General features: G+C 44.7%; 1 protein-coding gene and 1 long non-coding RNA gene across 4 annotated transcripts in view; both read left to right on the top strand.

The window, feature by feature from the left end:
- Positions 1–8,374, top strand: part of rarga (retinoic acid receptor gamma a) — a 44,331-nt gene extending 35,957 nt beyond the window's left edge. For all 3 annotated transcript variants that reach the window (XM_052058060.1, XM_052058059.1, XM_052058061.1), the window contains 7 exons: positions 2,683–2,831; positions 3,082–3,223; positions 5,546–5,709; positions 6,150–6,326; positions 6,646–6,850; positions 6,963–7,121; positions 7,839–8,374. In XM_052058060.1, the coding sequence (XP_051914020.1) occupies positions 2,683–2,831; positions 3,082–3,223; positions 5,546–5,709; positions 6,150–6,326; positions 6,646–6,850; positions 6,963–7,121; positions 7,839–8,209 (1,367 nt within the window). In that variant the 3' untranslated portion in view covers positions 8,210–8,374. The remainder of the gene's footprint in view (positions 1–2,682; positions 2,832–3,081; positions 3,224–5,545; positions 5,710–6,149; positions 6,327–6,645; positions 6,851–6,962; positions 7,122–7,838) is intronic.
- Positions 8,375–10,246: 1,872 nt separating this feature from the next.
- LOC127596083 (uncharacterized) lies at positions 10,247–11,793 on the top strand. The gene is made up of 2 exons (XR_007961367.1): positions 10,247–11,411; positions 11,496–11,793. It is a non-coding gene; the product is annotated as an uncharacterized LOC127596083 (long non-coding RNA).
- Positions 11,794–19,920: the final 8,127 nt, after the last annotated feature.

The following is a 19,920-nucleotide window of genomic DNA, read 5'->3' as shown; positions in this document are numbered from 1 at the left end:
TTCTTTCTTCTCTTGCCCTTCCACCCCCAGCCCGTCCCCTTCCTAAACGCCAGAAGCCACCCACCTATCCTCTCTTCCTCTCATCTTCTCATCTCTTCCATCCATCATCAGCTGGCTTCTGCGGGCGGATTGTCATGCAAATGAGGCCCGAGGCATTGGGTGCGCTGATAGGCAGGGCCTCTCATTTCACAGGGCAATATTCTGGTGGAGGCCAACATTCCGCTTTGTGAAACATTTGGGATACAACATTTACAAGCGCGAGCTGACAGACTGACTCGCATCTACACGCCAATTGGAATGCCCCGATTTGAATGGTGATGCACGGACACATTACGTCATTTCTGCTTCTTACGTTCTCTCGCGCGCAAAACACATTATATTCATGTCCTTCACTACACTAATGGGCATCTCTTTGCTCCTCCCTTGAAAAGTGGGTTTCTGTACTACGCCTGAATTTCACCATGTTTGTGTGTGTCTACTTGTGTATTTCCGGTAGCTTTTGCAGCCAGATGTCGCGCATACAAGTACTTCCTGTAAAAGACCAAGATTCCGGATAGAGCATGCGCAGAGCACCAACCAATGTTTCATTGCAAGGAGGTAACCGATCGTGGCGTATGACTAAATATTTGGTTTGGAAAAGGTTGTAACTCGGGGGTTTTATTCGTGGCGCCTTGTGTTAAGCGATTGGGGGTGAACTGAGTGGAGCCAAGCGATTGAAGTCGGCAAAGTCCGAGAGTTGTGAATTTCCGAGGAGCCACCTTCAAACGTGTGGTGGTCACGTTGTAAAACGGCACTCTCCGGAATGCGCCATTGAGCTCAATTTGGATGACGTCATCCACCGTGCGTAACGTCACATACGTACGGTTGGTCCTTTTTTGACACTTGTCAGCACTTCTGCAGGAGCCTCATTTGTTTCTTCTGCTATTGTTTCTTAAACACAGAGGTTCGTGAAACGTTGAGAAGTTTGCTGCTCCTTCCTCGAGCACCGCAAGCTTTTAAACATTTGCCTGTGAGCTTGCTGTGAAAAACAATAGAAAGCATGTTTTACCTCCAGCAAATAAAGCGGAAAGTGGATTCCAAAGCGTTCTATTGGAACAATAAAATTATATGAAAAACAGATGTTGGAGCTGCAGCCGACATGAAGAAAAATGTCTGACATATTTCTGTTAGAGTCATCAATGAGCTCGCCGTTGGTCACCGTGTACACAAGTGGTCCGAATGGTCAGCTTGGTCTTGAACAAGACTTTCCTTCACTGTGTGACCCCCCTGCTCCTCCTGCACCCTTCACCCCTTTCTCTCGTCCCAATCAAGTTCCTCCGTTTATGTCCCTCTTTCTTCCTTTTGAAGTCTTCCCTCCCTTGTAAAAAGCCAAACTGGTGGTTTTCGCTGCAGCCTTGGGTGTGAGAGAGGGGAAGAAAGGGGTGGGGTTTGTAGGTTAAGTTTAGGCTGGCCCTCCGTGCTTTCCATTGAGGGCACTGGGGGGAGGTGGGTGTAGTAAAAGTTCGAATTTTAGGGCCTCCCAGTTTTTATTTTATGATTGGCTGTTTTTTTAACGGGCAGGGAGCTACAGCTGGTGTGAGTGTGAATAGCTGCCCAAGGTGACCGAGTCCCAATAAAGTGAAGGCTAGCCTGGCCGGGGCCTCCAGCCAGGCTATGGGACCTCCTTTATAGGCCGCCTTACGAGCCCAGGCCTCTATTAAAACCTGGCAGGACTGCACTGAGGAATTTAGGGCCAGGAAACAAGAGAAAAATAGGGTTGGTGTGTCAGGAAGTGGCGGGATACCAAGTTGAAGGGGGGTGTTGAAGTTGAAGGGTGACTAATGGGGAAAGTTGAAAGAGGCGCATGTGCGTGAAGAGGGCCTGGTGCTGTGTGTACGCTCGCGCATGTTGGCGGGCAATTTAAGATGTATGTATCAGCCCTGTATCTGTCCCACTCACTGGGAGAAAATACTCAAGTTTAAGGTAGCGTAACAATTGCAGTATGTGACTGGAGGTCACATTACTAACCTCAAAATTGTGGTGCGGGTGTCACATTTGGTGCACATGATGTATGTGTGTGTGTGTGTGTGTGTGTGTGTTTGTCCTCATGGGCCAATGTCAGTGTGTGGAATGATGAGCAGCCAGTTTTGACTCACTCAGTCACCTAGCCTTATCTGAAGACTGAAGATCCGTCAGTCAATGTAAAATAAACTGACAAGCAGTCACATATGTCCTCACAGTTACTCAGAATAGTAATTGGCTTCCGGAGATTTCGTCTGGTATATGTAGTTCAAATTGTAGTCCTCTCTGTGCCCAGTATTAGCTTATACTAATATGAGTGGTATTTTTCACAGAGCAACTTCAAGATGTGCCCATTACAAAATCAAAACATACAACATAATATACAACACTCATCTTGCTCCTGTGGGTTGACAAGAATATTTGAAAATACATGTCCTGTTATACCTTTTAAAACCACATCTGCTGAAACTTTCTATCTATCCATCCATCCATCCATTTTTTTGTTGGCTTGACAAATCAATCACCGAGAAGAGAAATGGCTCCGGCTTTTCATGAAAGCAATTGTCAACAGTCACTGTGCTTGATGTATTGGAAGGAACACACCATCGCCGCAGTACAACAATTTGTGACATATGACATGCTCATGTGCTCTGCTCTTTTTCTTGCTCCCCCCTTCTGCAGCAGTGGAGACACAGAGCACCAGCTCAGAGGAGATGGTACCCAGTTCTCCATCTCCACCTCCCCCACCTCGTGTCTACAAGCCCTGCTTTGTGTGCCAGGACAAGTCCTCAGGGTATCACTATGGGGTCAGCTCCTGTGAGGGTTGCAAGGTGAGAAGATCCCACTGCAGTGATGCAGTAACACTGCATTTGGAAAATGACTTTGGCTTCTATTACCCGAGGAAATGAAATTGCAAAGAAAGAAAGAGCATTGAACTGCAACATTTAAAAATAGAGATTGCCTCGCAGGAAAGGCTGGCTTGCAATTAAAATGTCACGTCATTTGATGGCTCGACTATAATGGAGGACGTCTCTCTTGCCCTCTCCTCCCCTTTTGTCTCGGTCCTTCGCCATGCTTTAGGGTTTCTTCCGTCGCAGTATCCAGAAGAACATGGTGTACACCTGCCACCGAGACAAGAACTGTCAGATCAACAAGGTCACACGCAACCGCTGCCAATACTGCAGGCTGCAGAAGTGCTTTGAGGTTGGCATGTCCAAGGAAGGTGAGTGCTACCATTCCAGTTCCTTGACTGAGTGACTCACTCTCTCACTGGCTCAGGAATACATTTGAAGTTTACGATTGGACTCCGAAAGAGGAGTGGACATTTGAATACAATTCATTAAGGTTTTTATTTTCAAGCACAAGATGATGGATTTCAAACATGTATCCACATTGCAAACATTTTGTCTTATCAGCATCATCGGCATTTTTATACGCTTTACAAATGTTGACAGTTGAGCATCTCAATTCTAAACAGTTTTCCACTGTTGTATCAAGGCTGATTTTTTGTTTTCTGTCAAAAACGGGGGAAAGGAGAACCACGGTCGCTGATGCACAAGCGAACCATAAACAATATGGACTCGCTCACACAGGAGCTGCTGTCAGTCACAGCTCACACCCAGATGCGCGCGCACATACACACACACACACACACACACACACACACACACACACACACACACACACACACACACACACACACACACACACCGACACCGACGCTACATGCCACGTCACCAGGCCCCGCCTCTTAAGGGCACATATTACACCTAAAACACAGGGGCTACAACACAGTAGCCAGCGTTCAGTATTTTCTCTCGACAGTTTTTGCATTAGGGTTGGTCAATATTCATATTTGGTCCCTGTTTTCACCATCTCGTCACCACACCAGGGTGTGCAGTAGTACCGTCGCTAATTTTAGGCTTACTGTATTTTGTAGTTTGCTCCAACCGCCGCAACTTTGTCTGGACTCGTAGCGCAAATCCACAATCAATGTTCGTTGACCTTTGAACCAAGTTCGAATGGATTACTAATTGTTCTTGATTAATGATAAATGAAGGGCACTTTTGCGGTGCTTTGTCAGCTCATTTTATTCTCTTTAGTTTGTTACAAGCATCAGGCTATGACATAAGCCACGTGTCATTTTGTAATGTGTCATTTCAACACAGCAGCCACTCAGATTGAAGGCTCTTTCTGTCGATATCGTTATCAGGATCATTGTCTATGATCCTGCCAGCCGCCTGCCTGAAATGTATGTTCTTTGCTTCTTTTTTCAAAACGATCACGAATTCCCCCCAAGTTAGCATCTCAGAAAGTCTTTCACAACGTAGCAACTTGTTGCACAGTTCGCATTTGAACTAACAACTGAAGAAAAGATGCCGAATTACAGGAGTTGCATTTATGGAGGGAACAACGCACTGGACCATCTTGACGGACGTTTGGAAATTCACTCTGCTGCTCCAAACACACGCAATCTCATCAGAGCAGTGCATGAGCGTGAGAGTGAATTTTTGAATGCGCCCCTCGTCTCGTGGTCATATTGGCTGTCACGTGAGGAATGGAATGTCAGTCACCGGGTGGTGACAAGAAACATTATCGCATTTCAAAAGTGTTTAATCTTAAGCGTGTGCGCGGGTGAAAACTAACTAATAAAATAAAAACGGTTGCACAATATCACAGACTTTCATCAGTTGCCAGTTGGTCTGGGATGTATTCCGCAGGATAAATGGGCTTCATGTATTGCTATCAGCGTTATTTCAAGTCCTACTCACTATGTGCAAGTTAATGGGCTGCGGCGGAAAGTCAAAACTAACGGCTGAAGTGTGTGCAGCCTGTTGCTACGCTATCCTGTACTTTCGGAGGCATGGGGTCAGGATTCGCATTGTGATTGTCAATGTGACTCTGGCTGTCATATGACTACTTTCTTTTACTACAGCACACCCAGGCTGAACGTAAGCAGAAAACATGTAAAATTACAGCGGTGGTGGTGGGATGCCAGAATTCACACCATTTGCACAAAGACAAACACGCACTTCTGCCCTTTCCAGAAATCGGGTGGCCGTATGGGCGCAAACGTCAGTTTGCCCCCACCCCCCCTCACCCCCCCGCACAGCCCCTGGGGCATGCACGTGGGTGTAATGGTTTGTGTGGGATGTACGTTAAGACCGGGATCACATTGTGCCTCTGCTATTACTGGATATCCTGAGAGGAAGGAAAGAATGGGAGGGGGGAGAGGAGGGAGAAAGAAGACTGGCCTATCAAATTGATAGAGAGATGGACAAGGAAGAGTGGCGATAAAATGGAGATAGCCAATGTCCAAGCTGTGCTAAAGGAAATATGTTAATACTGTTAAGGGCAACCTCGGTTGTTTCTCCCTTCTGATTTCCATCGTCGTGATGCTGGTTTAAAAAAAAAAAAAAAAAAAAACACAGCATGAGTTTTGTCACATGTGATCACAAGTGAACCTTCTATTTGCTGCTTGCACGAGCAAAACGGTTTTCTTTTCTGTTACCGCCCGCCATCCCCCATCCCCTACTTCATTTAGCGGTACGCAATGACAGAAACAAGAAGAAGAAAGACGTGAAGGAAGAGGTGGTGCTCCCAGAGAGCTATGAGCTCAGCGGAGAGCTTGAGGAGCTTGTCAATAAAGTCAGCAAAGCTCATCAAGAAACCTTCCCGTCACTTTGCCAACTGGGGAAATACACCACCGTAAGTCTCACACACACATACACACACACACACACCGCCACACAAATGCATGACCTCTACCAATTTTCATTCATCTTCCGAACCACTTCATCCTCACCAGGGTCGCGGGGGGTGCTGGAGCATATCCCAGCTGTCTTTATTATTATTATTTTTTTTTACTTTCAGCACATGCGGTAACACTCGAGCGTCACTGACAGTTCGCATTTAAAAGCATAAATCCAGCACAGCTTTCCCAAAGTGCTGGTGCCCTAACTAATTCAGTTCCCCATTTAACCCTCTGTGAGGCCTCCCCATGATTGATGCAACATGTAAATAGATATTCTCCCCTTTGATGGATGTGAAATGTAAATGGGTTGTGAGGGCTCGATGCAAACAGGGTTGCCCACCGCCTCCGCAGGCAGGACACTGATTCAACAGTGCTTTTGTGTGCGTGTGTTCAGAACTCTAGCTCTGACCACCGTGTCCAGCTTGATCTGGGTCTGTGGGACAAGTTCAGCGAGCTCTCTACCAAATGCATCATCAAAATTGTGGAGTTTGCCAAACGGTTGCCAGGATTTACCAGCCTCACCATCGCTGACCAGATCACCCTTCTTAAGTCTGCCTGCCTGGACATTCTGGTGAGTGCATCTTCTTGCCGCACCAATGATTTGGCAAAAAGCTAGTTCTGGTTTGAAGAAATACTGGCACCTGGTGGACGTAGAAGGTAATTCAAGAGGATTTGCCTATTCTCGGTTGACCTTGCAGGGTATTGCTTGGTTTTCAGATCAGTTAGGGCCTAACTGATCTGAAAACCAAGCAATACCCTGCAAAACAGTCACATTATTAGTGCCTAACTGTCAGACACTAATAATGTGACAGTTTTGTCTTCCAGCAATATATTGTTGAAAGCTACTAACAATAGCCCACAAGTTACACACATCTCCCCCTTCCAAACAGATGCTTCGGATCTGCACACGCTACACTCCAGAACAGGACACAATGACCTTCTCTGATGGCCTGACTCTGAATCGGACTCAAATGCACAACGCTGGTTTTGGACCGCTGACTGACCTGGTGTTTGCCTTTGCCGGCCAGCTTTTACCTCTGGAGATGGACGACACCGAAACCGGCCTCCTCAGCGCCATCTGCCTCATTTGTGGAGGTACTGCAACCTGATTTGAAATCCTCACTGCCTGATCACAGGGATTTGTGCATACCTGATACTGCATATGCATGACAAAGTCAACAGGTGTGCTCTCTACATTCTTCATCAGATCGCATGGATCTGGAGGAGCCCCAGAAAGTGGATAAGCTGCAAGAGCCTCTACTTGAGGCTTTAAAGATTTACGCCCGCCGCCGTCGCCCCAACAAGCCTCATATGTTCCCCCGCATGCTCATGAAGATTACCGACCTCAGGGGCATCAGCACCAAGGGTAAAGGCTACTTGTATTTGGTCAGATACATATTCTTTGGTTAAGACGACAATAAGGTAAAAGAATAATAATAATCACAATAATAATGATGATAATAATATGTGCCATGTGATTTTTTTCCTGCCAATTTCACATGGAAGCTTGTTTCTTAGACCCTTCTGTCACAAGTTATTCATATTACTATTCATATTACATTACTGCATATTTCAAGAATAAATATACAATTGATCTCAATACAAACTCAAAGAATCTGTCAAGTTAAGAAGATTCGATTCTTAGAGTCGTCATGAATCAAAACCATAAAGCTTCACTCCGCACCAAGCAAATGACATGGAAGTCAGCGTTTCTCATACCGTCTACCACAGTTATGAAATAAAAGTCCTGACTGTGGATGCTATGGTCAAGAATGACCAATGCGTGCACGCAGGCCCAGCCCTCATTGAGGTGTTGTCACTGTGGCCATACCGCTGACAATATTCTAATCCACAACCCCTCAACTGTGAGGCAGATGTGTGAACCACTCTCCTGCCGTGCCACTCCACTGAAAAACATATCACAGCTTATTCATAAAAACTAATTGTTAAACATCCCCGGAAACAGAAGCCAGATCAAGGTTTATCGTTTCAAAGATAAACTGACCTATATTATATTATAAAGCGTCCCCTTGTTAAATCATGACACGCCATGCATGACATAACACCAGCACATTTTTTTCAGGTGCAGAGAGAGCCATCACTCTAAAGATGGAAATCCCAGGCCCGATGCCTCCTCTGATCAGGGAGATGCTGGAGAACCCGGAGGCTTTCGAGGACCAAACAGAGCGCAACGACAGCCCGCCGCCGCTACCCTCGCAGCCACCTCTGCCCCCCGCCCTCGTGCTGAAGCAGGAGGCCGAGGACGAGGATGACAGCTGGGCCGCAGAGAACGGCAGCGAGCCGTCACCTGAGGATGAGGAGGAGGACGACGATGATGACGTGGGTGATGAAGAGAGAGACAGGGTCTCGGACAGCGATGGCGAGCAGTGGGGGGTTTTGAATGCCATCGATTTAGATGGCAACAGGAAAGGCCTTGTAGGGAGGGCGCAGTGAACAACCCATTTCATACACATGCACTGATTTATGACACCCACACAAACACACTCGTGCGCGCGCACACACACACACACACACACACAGATCAACTCCATCTCTCACCTCAATAAAATGCCGGCCTTCTCAAAACATCTTGATGTCCTCCAGTGGAGCCTTATGAGATCAGAAGCATTAAACTGCGGCCCACATGCACCATACAAATTAAATCCAGACACATCAAGCAAAGGAGGGATGACAGAAAACACACACACACACACACACGTGCAAACTCCTTTCAAGGCCAAGGGGGATGTTACATGACAAGAAGAAGCAAAGCTCCCATGTCTCCACTATTTGTTGTTCCAATCTTTCGAGGACAAAGCACATTTCTCAAAACGAACACATGGACAAGGCAAAACCAAATCACATTATGTTAACCTTTGCTTTCGTGGTTAGTGCTTTCTCAGTTTGTGTGTGTGATGTGTGGTGTGTGTGTATTTGTGTGTATATATATATATATATATATATATACGAGCTGTCAAACGATTAAAATATTTAATCTAATTAAAAATGCAACTGTCATAATTAACTCAAATTCACAAAAAATTAATCATGATTACTCATGCATTTTTTTTATTGTTTCTGAATTTCCTTTTATTATTTTGTCCTATTCCCCCCCCCCCCCCCCCCCCCCCATTTTAATGCTTTCATCAACATGGAATCATGAATCAGTTTTCTATGTGCAAAATGCAAATATTTACTGAAATAACAATTTCGATTTTCAATTTTACATGAACATTTTTCACTTGGAGCAGTTATTCACACATAATGTCTTACACAATATGATTATCCATCAACAACAGTGAAAAAAATATTTTGTCACACAATAGCTGCTTTAACAGCTCTTTTTATGGAATCAAAACAGAGCAATATAACATTATAAAGTGCACATCTAAGGTAAACTAGTACTCAGCCTATAGTGGATTTAAGCCACGGTTGCATACTTCGTTTTTCTCAAGTTTGCTTTGAACACAGCAGTCCAGGCTATGTTGATTCTGTTGGGCGCGGAAGTCTCTCTACGGTTTTGTGTAGACATCATTTCGGACGACTACACTTGGTTGGATGACAACACTGGAGACGTTTTATTTTCAGTGTGTTCGCTAGGTCGCTACCACTGCACCGCTGAACTCTCGAGGTGCCTCACCGCACCATCGCTGTTAGACTAACAAAGAGAAGCTCCACCCGCTTTATTTATATGGCCACGGAACATTGTAACCTTCCACACAAAATAGTTCCAAACAAGTAACAATCGCGTCAGTGGCATACGTCGTATTTGACAGGCTACGTGCTCTTTATTCACCAGCGGCTCATCAACCCTATTTCTCTCCCGAAACAGTGTCTTCTTCCGCTTGGTGTACCTTAGCCTTCTCCGCTACGTACAATCTCCGTACACAGCTTGTAATGGAGGCTCTCGCTGGCAATCCGTAGTGGAGTCGTTAGATACAATGTGAATGATTTCAGCTTGAGTCGAGCTGTGGACAATGTTGACAGGCTTGCATGCAGTAGCCATCCATTTAGCCATGGCTTCAGCAAATTTGTTCTTCGTCGTGTTATCCATTTTCTTTGCTTTGAAATTATCCATAGCTGTCTGTCTGAGACGAGGGGGCGGAGTACTCACGTCAGCTGTGTGCTTGGCCATTAAGTGGTATTTCAAGACCCGACGTGCTATGATGATAGCTCAGTTTACGACTGCAAAACATACAGGTAACTTTGGTCTTGTCAGTGGAACAATCTGGCAACTTTTTAAAATTAAACTTTCCATTCATAAACTCTTTAAGTATCCGTTTTCGGTGTCTCGCGCTGCCGTGGCTGGCAAAACAAACGTGCGTGGACATGTGCAGCGCGCGTGTTGTTTTGTTTCTGGTTTATTTATAGAGTAACGTAACATCAGCTGTGACGTCTGCCGTGTTAATCTCGCGAGAAAAAATGTAATCCCATTAATATTCATTTAAATTAATGCCAATAAAAACGCACTAAACTGACAGCTCTTTTATATATATATATGCGCATGCGTGTGTGTGTGTGTGTGTGTGTGTGTGTATATGACTCCTTATTTTGAAGAGGGAAAGCAAAATGCAGGCTGGGCCTTCCTTTACATGTTCAGCAAGTTTTGGTTTTTTTTTGTTTTTTGGGTTTTTTTGTTGTTGTTGTTTTTTAAGCGATGGTGAGAGGGACTCACTGTGGCCGACAGTGCTAATCGAACCGTGAGGACTGTTGACACAATGCAGTGAGTAGTCCTGACTGCAGCAATTTCTTGTGCTGGCCTCTTTCAGGCCGCCACTTTTGAATTCAGTGAGTGCCAAAGTTAGGAAAAGTTCAGATTTTTTATTTTATTTTTTGGTGGGAGGGTTGGGAGTGGTAGTTTGAGTTTTGGCAGGTTCTCTGGCCACTATTTGTACACACGCTCTTCTTTCGGTTGTTGCAGATTTACACCTAATCGTACATGTAGCACTTTTGTACAAGATAAACGCATTGGCATGTTCAACTGGCAATACTATCAACCGCGGAACTTTGAGCATGGAGGGAGGGAGAAACAAACGAAGAAGAAAATCATCAGCACGCAATCAAACACACATATGCAAGTGGAAAGCAGGAAAATTCTTACGGAAGATATTTTGGAATAAGACTCAGGGCTTTTCGGTGAGGACCAAACACTAGCTGCTTGCAGGCACTAGGAACAGGCAATATTTACGTGTGTATTCTTGACCCCGTTTTCATGAGTTCGACCCCTTTGGCGTGTATATAGAAGGTGACATCGAAGTCTGAGCAGGTAGCGTGGTTGCCAGTGTGATTTGCGGCATCATCCTTGACCAACCTCCACTTAGGCCGTCATCCATGCAACACGCTGCCTCCTCATCCCAAAAAGCCATCATTATATTATCATTTCTTGTGCTATATTCTCATTTCTCTCTTTAAATGTGTAGGACTGTGTGTTCTTATGTATCATTTATATATTTCTATGTTGCCAAAATGTCTCGTTTGGCAATCAGTGGTGGGAAAAGCAGCTGAATTTTACTGAACATAATTTTACTTTTTTTTTCTCTTGAAAGCAATATGTCGCGACGTGACGGGAGGGCCCATAACGTGAATTTGGGCAGGTCTCCTCATTTTCAGTTGTGTGTGTGTGTGTGTGTGTGTGTGTGTGTGTGTGTGTGTGTGTGTGTGTGTGTGTGTGTGTGTGTGTGTGTGTGTGTGTGTGTGTGTGTGTGTGCGTGTGTGTGTGTGTGTGTGTGCACGTGAACAGTGAAGCCCAAAATCATTCATACCTAAGCCACATTTTGATTTCATATGAACTGTTTTCCGTTGAATGCATATACTTAGCTGGAAATGACTCAAGAAAGGGGTAATGTTGGCATTCATAAATTTTCAAACATTTACATCCTTTCTTTTACACCTTTGTCAAATGTTGTGGATCAGTGATTCTCAAACATTTTATACCAATAACACGTAAACAAATTTAATCAGCCAATGTGACATTATTCACAGTGGAAATGAACATTCACACTGCGCCCAAATATCATAAAATAAAAAATAATCATTCATTCATTCATTCATTCATCTTCCGAGCCGCTTGATCCTCACTAGGGTCGCAGGGGGTGCTGGGGCCTATCCCAGCTGTCATCGGGCAGTAGGCGGGGGACACCCCGAATCGGTTGCCAGCCAATCGCAGGGCACACAGAGACGAACAACCATTCGCACTCACACTCACACCTAGGGACAATTTAGAGTGTTCAATCAGCCTGCCACGCATGTTTTTGGAATGTGGGAGGAAACCGGAGCACCCGGAGAAAACCCACGCAGGCCCGGGGAGAACATGCAAACTCCACACAGGGAGGCCGGAGCTGGAATCGAACCCGGTACCTCTGCACTGTGAAGCCGACGTGCTAACCACTGGACTACTGGGCCGCCCTATATATATATATATATATATATATATATATATATATATATATATATATATATATATATATATATATATATATATATATATATATATATATAAGAATGATTTAATTAAAATGGCTTGCATTTGACCAATTTGAACCATTCACCAAAATAAAGCTTCACTTTCAATTTCACTCCAAATGTAGCAGAGTCTTGAGTGACTTTGGGCGAGCTGCGCGTGAGCGTGTTTGCAGCCATAGGATGTCCGCTGTTACGGTGCTCTCACACACTCAAGTGTCTTTGTGTGATGCCTTTCTGCTGGGCTGTTACCATGGTAATGTAATGTTGATGCAGGCAAAACTTTTAAGGTGATGATGCTGTTTTCATCGTTCTACTTTTTCAACATGGCCAATGTGTTGTGTACCCATTGTTTATGTTAACTCTTGTTATACAAAGAAAAGCCATATAAACAGTAAGAGGCACAATAAACTACTTTTGTGAGATTTACGGACACCTTTTTTGTCTTCCTAGTTCCAATTCCAGATAGATGCCAGTAGGTTTTGGTATTGTTCAATTTCCTTTAAACGTTAAACGTTGTGTGTGTGTGTGTGTGTGTGGAGGGGGGGGGGGGTCTAAATTAATCCATGTATTCAGTTCGTAAGGAGGATGAATGTGGCAGGAGTTGTACATAGTTGCACAATGAGGATTTCAAGACTGCCTGGCGGTATAGTAGCCAATTTTAAAGGGGCCAACAGACACCTAACTCCTCCACTATCGGGTTTGTGGAGGCCATTTCCTTCAAGGTACATTTTTGATTCAGAACTTGTATTTGCATACTTCACGCGTCAGGGTTGGCTTGCTACTGTAGTGTAGCTCCACAAGGCGCATTGGAGATGTTTCCAGAAGTACGTGTGACGTCATCGTGACAAGCTCCAAACGAAGGATTTTTTTCCCCTTGTGTCAAGTTATCAAAATTCGACACGTGAAATCGTTGGATATAATAAACAATAAAAACATTAATACATCTGAGACTCTGTGCTTTTTTACTTGTACTTCACTAGATGAGTGGAATCACAGGTTTTTCGTTTTTCACAAGAGCGTGCGTACATTTTTCACTTCTACCGGATCCGACGACAAAAGGTGAATCACGTCACCCGGTCACTGAGTGAATTCGGGCAGACACGAGCAAGTTTGGCCACTAGAGGGAAGTCGTGCACCGTGACTCGGCCCAGCGGCCGAATGATTAGTGGGGGAGAAAAAAAAGGAGCTGCATGGGTGCTAAGGTCATGTGGAGAAATGGGTGCAGTGGCCGGCTCATAAATCACAAGCTCCCGGTGAACAAGGACATCAGATAAAGCTCTGCTCTTAATGCTTGTTCACCGTGCACTTGGAATGAAGGCAGCTGCTGGCATTAATAGGGCTTCATCGCAGCTTTACTCATAGTTTTGTCTCAAAGATGGAGTGCTCTGCTAGCTGTGAGCTAAACTTGTCTTTGGTGATTTATGCCTTGACTTTAAACACAACATGCGATGGAGAAGCTCGCTCCTGGAATAGGTGCGCATCACAGCGCAGCACGGACGACACTTGTGCAAAAGGTCAAATGTGCAAATAAAAGGGGATATATGTGTATGGATGAGATATATAGTCCCGGAAGTCAAGTGTAAATCTGAATAGTCAACCCTCGGCCGGGAAATGTCTCAAATTTAATTGATTTTGGAGGCCGGAGATGCCCAAGTGATACTCAATCTTCTCCAAGACAGCGTCTTGTTTGTTTTTATGAGATAAGATAGCAGAGTCCTCCGAGATCTGACACCCAATCTGTGACAAATTATAGGATATCAGGGCTTTAAAGTTAAACAGCATCACATTTGTCACAATAGCACCTTTTAAATGTTTGTCCAAAGCACATCAGAAACAAGCGAATGAATAAACGAAGCCTTTGTGATGGCCTGTGTAAATGTCACGTCAATAATCACGATTTATGCGTTTAGCACAAAGTTTACAACACATACCTCAGCTGATCAGATCCTTTTATTTTGATATTGTCATAAATTCTCAAAGGAGCAGAGCAGCTATACTTGTAGTAAAATCTTTTTTATTTGTATTTTTTATCCCCCAACCCCCTCATCCCCCTCTCAGTGTGCCGTTCAGATACAAACGCCTCACCTTGATTTTATTAATAGATAGAGCAGGGTGATAAACACAGATGAGATTCTATCAATTATATGATTGCTTTTAATTAACTATCATTAAAGACAGATCAATAATGCCAGACTCAAATTAAAATAAGGCCCATACATTATACACTATTTTACAAGGAACAATCAAATGGCCTCATATACCAAGCCTCTGGAAAGGAGTTGCCATGGTAACCGGGGTTGAGGAAGCTGGGGGGTTTAAAGGAAGCGTGAATATACACACTCACATGAACACACTTACACACACATACATTCAGCTATACTTTATTATGTGAAGGAGATGTGGGGGGCTGGGGGGGGGGGGTGTTAATTTGATTGTGAAGGGAAAATATGAGCATTGGAATGCAGTGATGTCAGTCATCCCTGAGCTCAAAGACGATTTGGACATAATGCTTTGTGCACCAAGCTACCCGATAAGGAGAAGGCTGCATTTCAATGTCCATCATGTCACACAATGTAAATGGCTGTTGTGTTGTCCCATTCATTTTCTGGGCTCCTTGTTCCCATTAGGTTTGGGGGTCAGGTGGATTACACCTTGGACTGGGCGACAGCCAGATGCAAGGTACACACAGACAACCGTTTACACACATATTCACAATTAATCAAGCGAACAAGCATGTTTTGTCAGTGGAAAAAAAAAACCCTTGCAAGCTTTGGAAGAACATTCTTAGCCGAAATTCAAATCCTGGACCTCGCAACTGTGAGGCAGACGTGCTAACCACTTGTGCACTGCGCTGCCGTCCTCTAAAGAGCTAATATCAAATATCTTCAGCTTCATAGGGCTTGAGTGACAACAGTAATGCGAGGCCATCAGCAACCCCTGTGACTTAACAATGCCGGGGGGGGGGGGGGGGGGGGGATTGGGAGAAAGTGGGAGTTGCCTTGCAGCCACCTTTTACCAATGACAATGAATACCAATGCCGTGAATATGTAATGACTGTAATTCATGTTCATAAGGGGGGCGGCCCGGTAGTCCAGAGGTTAGCACGTCGGCTTCACAGTGCAGAGGTACCGGGTTCGATTCCAGCTCCGGCCTCCCTGTGTGGAGTTTGCATGTTCTCCCCGGGTCTGCGTGGGTTTTCTCCGGGTGCTCCGGTTTCCTCTCACATTCCAAAAACATGCGTGGCAGGCTGATTGAACACTCTAAATTGTCCCAAGGTGTGAGTTGGTTGTTCGTCTCTGTGTGCCCTGTGATTGGCTGGCAACCGATTCAGGGTGTCCCCCGCCTACTGCCCGTAGACAGCTGGGATAGGCTCCAGCACCCCCCGCAACCCTAGTGAGGATCAAGCGGTTCGGAAGATGAATGAATGAATGTTCATAACGCTCGTAAAATTTAGGGTAAAGTACTGATTTAATGAAAATAATATTTCAAAAATACTAATAATATTCTTGCAATTTGGGCACTCTTGGTGCAGTGGTCCACTCGCCTGACTTGTGAGCAGGCAACGAGGGACCGTTTCCCACTCAGTGGCGGCGTGGATGTGGTTGTGAATGGTTGTTCGCATCTGTATGTGCCCTGCCACTGACTGGTGACCAGTTCAGGGTGTTGAGCCTCTTTTGCTCGAAGTTAGCTGGGATATGCTCCAGCACCGTCCGTGACCCTGATCAGGCTAAGCCATGTTGGAAATGGATGGATAGACTTTTCTAATTATTTGTCGTGTGGCATATTGTTGGTGAAATCGATTTGTTTACCAGCTCTGTTGGGAGGGAAACATCCTCTGTCTGGTCAATTTGATATTTCTTCACAATGGATTGTATTGGTCATTCCCTTCTTGGGTTCATTATTTTGACAAATTACTGAAGTGTTACACTGGGGAACACTTTGAAAAAGAAAATCTGTTTTGTTAGAATTTTCTGCTGATCAAAACTGTAATTGGCATGCTGATTCCAATTTTTTTCTAGCATGTCATTTTTTTCCACCACAGCTTACTATCCATCCATGAACCAAACTGCTTGTACTTATGAGGGTTGCGGAGATGCTCACGCATATCCCAGGCGTCTTCAAAACTGGTTCAGATCAGCAAAATTCCCATGATTAGCGGCAGTAATACTTGCCATCTTAATACGACTGGACTCATCTACAGCTGTGTGGCAACTTGTTTTGTGCAGTCACAATTGAGACAGTGCGGTGAGAGGTGTGGGCAGCTCCCAATCAGGACCATCAATATATGCTCGCAAAGTAGGATTTTTTTTTGGTCTTCATCATGTAACCACAGGCATAGTGTTGAAAGTTCTATTTCGTCTTATGCTGTGTGATTAGTTTTCAAAGCTTGTTATAACCATTCCATATTCGTGTTTTGTTTACGCAGAGTCACATCTATTTAATATGTTTTAAGAAACTGGGGTCCTGTATCTCCAAAACTTGACATGGTAAAGAAAAAAACGAGAATAGTTTTGGTTTGTGCACCCAACATTAAGTTGAAAACAGCTGTCAAAATTATTTCAACAAAATATATCTTCTCCAGTGTTTTGGAGCAACAAACATGCCCTTTTTGTTTGCACGAAAAGCTGTGGTTTTGGAGAGCAATGGATTCTTCCGCAATTGCTATCACACCCATTGTATTGCTTATGTTTCTGTTAAGACTCCTTTCTTCAGGTTTCATCATAGTTATCACAAATGTATGCCCTGTGATTGGCTGGCAACCAGTTGAGGGTGCACCCCGCTTACCGCCCGAAGACAGCTGGCAGCCCGCGACCCTCGTGAGGAGAAGCTGATTAGAAAATGGATGGATGGATGGATGGATGGCTGGAGGGATGGAGTTATCACAATGGTTTTCCTCCCCAAAAACCTTTGGAGTTAAATCTCATGAGATTTCAACTCGTTTTGGTTTTTTGGGCCTTCAAATTCTGATGCCTGTGGCAGAAAAAAAGCAAAGACAAGTGACATTAGTAAAGCAGTTGGCTGTTAAAGCTGACTGCAGCCAAATGTTGAGAGAGGAATATAATGACCTTTGACCTTGATTAAATCCTGCAGCGGAGATGTGAGCACAGCTTGATGCGATAGAAGGAGGTGGAGAATCCCGATACCATATACAAGACAGGGACGTGTGAGTCATACAATATGTCGGCTGCACTCAGGTGGCAGCAGAGGTCGTTACGTGTGACGCGACATCATTTTACAGCTCCTGCTTGGGTCAGAGCAGACAGAAAGGACGTGCTCCTCATTTGTTACACATGCGGCCAACGTGCTGAGGGTTGTGGCTCAGTCAAGGGAAAAGAGAGGAGAGGTGAGGGGAAGGTGAGGAACGTTCTCAAGTGCAAAGACCATAAATTTAATGCCTTCCCCCGTGTGTGTGTGTGTGTGTGTGAGCACAGGCCATCTAAAAGAAAGGGTAATGGAACAAGTGATGGAGAAGCGGATGGTGAGGAGAGTGAGGATGGAGGGTGTGCCAGCAGGGAGGAAAATGAAGGGAGAGGAAATAAACAAGGCCCAGGTAGAGGGAAGAGGTGATTTGGGCAGGAGGAGGCGGGATCATAAAAAAACTCGGAGATGTGTTCTGGCCTCTGGCTCTTTCATATCTTTTACATTTCTAATTAAAAGAGATAAAGAGTGAGGGAGTCATCAATCCCACAGTGATTTCCCAGTTAAGGTTTTAGAGGGGGCTGTAAACTAGGCAGCCCGGCATCATTGATTTTATAATTAGCTATCGTCACCCCACACTCAAGACGAAGGGAGTGTGCCTGAGAAGAAATTCAAAAAAAATAAATAAAAAAAGGGAGGCGACCGTCAAGTGGAGCAGTGAGGCGTGAGGAGGAAGATGAGGATGAGGAGGAGGTTGGCCCTGAGGGGGGAAGGTGGTGGAGCCATGGGGAAGGGGCCGGGTGGGGAAAATCCCCCACCCGCCACCCCCAGCACACACACCTTGAATGAGAAGTGTGTTTGAAGCAGACAACGAGCCAGAGGGAATGTGGCAGCGGTGAGAGAAGAAATGGCACAGTTAATTGCCGGTGAAATGTCACACCAGGATCCAAATATTGCCATGATCTTTGGCCAGAATAAGACACATTATGCCCAATAACAGATACATAAACCATTTTATTGTACAAGAATCCCAGCCCAAAATCTGTTACATGGCTGATGGAAAGAAAAGACATGGCGGGATGAACACAATTCCCAAAGTATTGGCGCGTTATTGCCATGTGACCACCTCCTCTGGTGACCACCAGAAAACAAGGACCTGAAAAGTTGCATTCCAAACACATAGAAAGGGTGTTCACACAGCAACTTTTACTCCGTTGTGGCACAGAGGCTGCCCCCCGTAGAGCATTCACACGTACAAAGTTATACCGGTGTAGCCCCTGAAAACAACTTAAACTGGAGCAAATTTAACCTGCTCAGGAGTTGGTTTAAACATTTACTTTGGAGTGAATGCTTGTTTGCGATGCAGCACCGATATAAAAGGGTACGTGTTAATGCTACAGGGGTAGATTCGCTATGCGTGAGAAGAGTTGATTACAGCTGGGTATTGCATAACTTGCATCCTGGCTAGTTTGCACTTCTTTCCTTTCTCTCTCACCCTTTTACGGTGTCTGATACAGACCACACACAGCGTTGATTTGTCTGGAGAAGTATAAACCATGGTTTCTCGATATGTCACAAACAAAGCGGGGGTAAGGAAGTACACTTTAAGCATGTTTTATTTCCATATTGCACGGCCGCAGAAACTGTGTGAATGCAAGAGGGGCTGCACCGGGATTAACACGCTTCTCTTTAGTAAGCAGCTTTACACGTGACGCTCCACAAAATGCACACCGGTGTAAGATATATCGCAACAAAATAGGTCGGTGCAGCACCGATGCAAATGTGTGCCGTGTGAATCCCCCTACAGAGACATGCAGTGTGCTTCTAAAACCATTTCAGACATAAAGGATGAACAGCAGAATAACACAGCGACAGTGAGTGATTGGCCTACTAAACCTGCTGCTCACTTATGACTTTTTCCATAATCCCAGCGAAGATGATTAAACATTAAAATCCATTTCTTTTGCGCATTATTAATCCATTTCCCTTCTAGCTGCAGTTCAATAAACGGGACATTCTCTCCCTACAATAAAACAAATGCTGCAAAATATCTTGATCGAAAATCTTGATAAAAGTCAAAGGAAAAAGTACAGACATAACGTGAACACAGCACACCATATGTAAGGATTAAGATAAGGTCGAAAACACACTTCAGGCACACATATATTGGCGATATTTCCTTGAGGGCAAAAGTAATCCTCAACTAATTGATCAGTTGCAATCTATTTTTGAATGTTCTGAACTTCTGTTTCAACTGCAACGGTGCCGGCGTGTGGGGTGTAGCTCAGTTTCACAGAAATGACATCCCGTTTCTCATTTTCGGACCAACTCGATAAGACTGAATGCACACCATGCCGTTTCCCCGCGAGGCCAAGTGGATCAGACAATGGATGGAGTTCAAAGCCATGAAGGCAACTAAAGATCATCTTCAAACCAATAGCCCGCTCTGATGGCCGTTCTGTTTTGGTCACAAAATCTTGTGGACTGCTTCAAGATGTGATTCATCAACGCACACAAAACCAGATTCTCAACAATCAATGAGTTGAATAATGATTTAATCCAAC

Source organism: Hippocampus zosterae, chromosome 2, assembly GCF_025434085.1.
Source record: "Hippocampus zosterae strain Florida chromosome 2, ASM2543408v3, whole genome shotgun sequence".
Lineage (NCBI taxonomy): Eukaryota > Metazoa > Chordata > Actinopteri > Syngnathiformes > Syngnathidae > Hippocampus > Hippocampus zosterae.
Note: the sequence above shows the minus strand (reverse complement) of the source record. Positions and strands in the feature narration are given on the sequence as shown.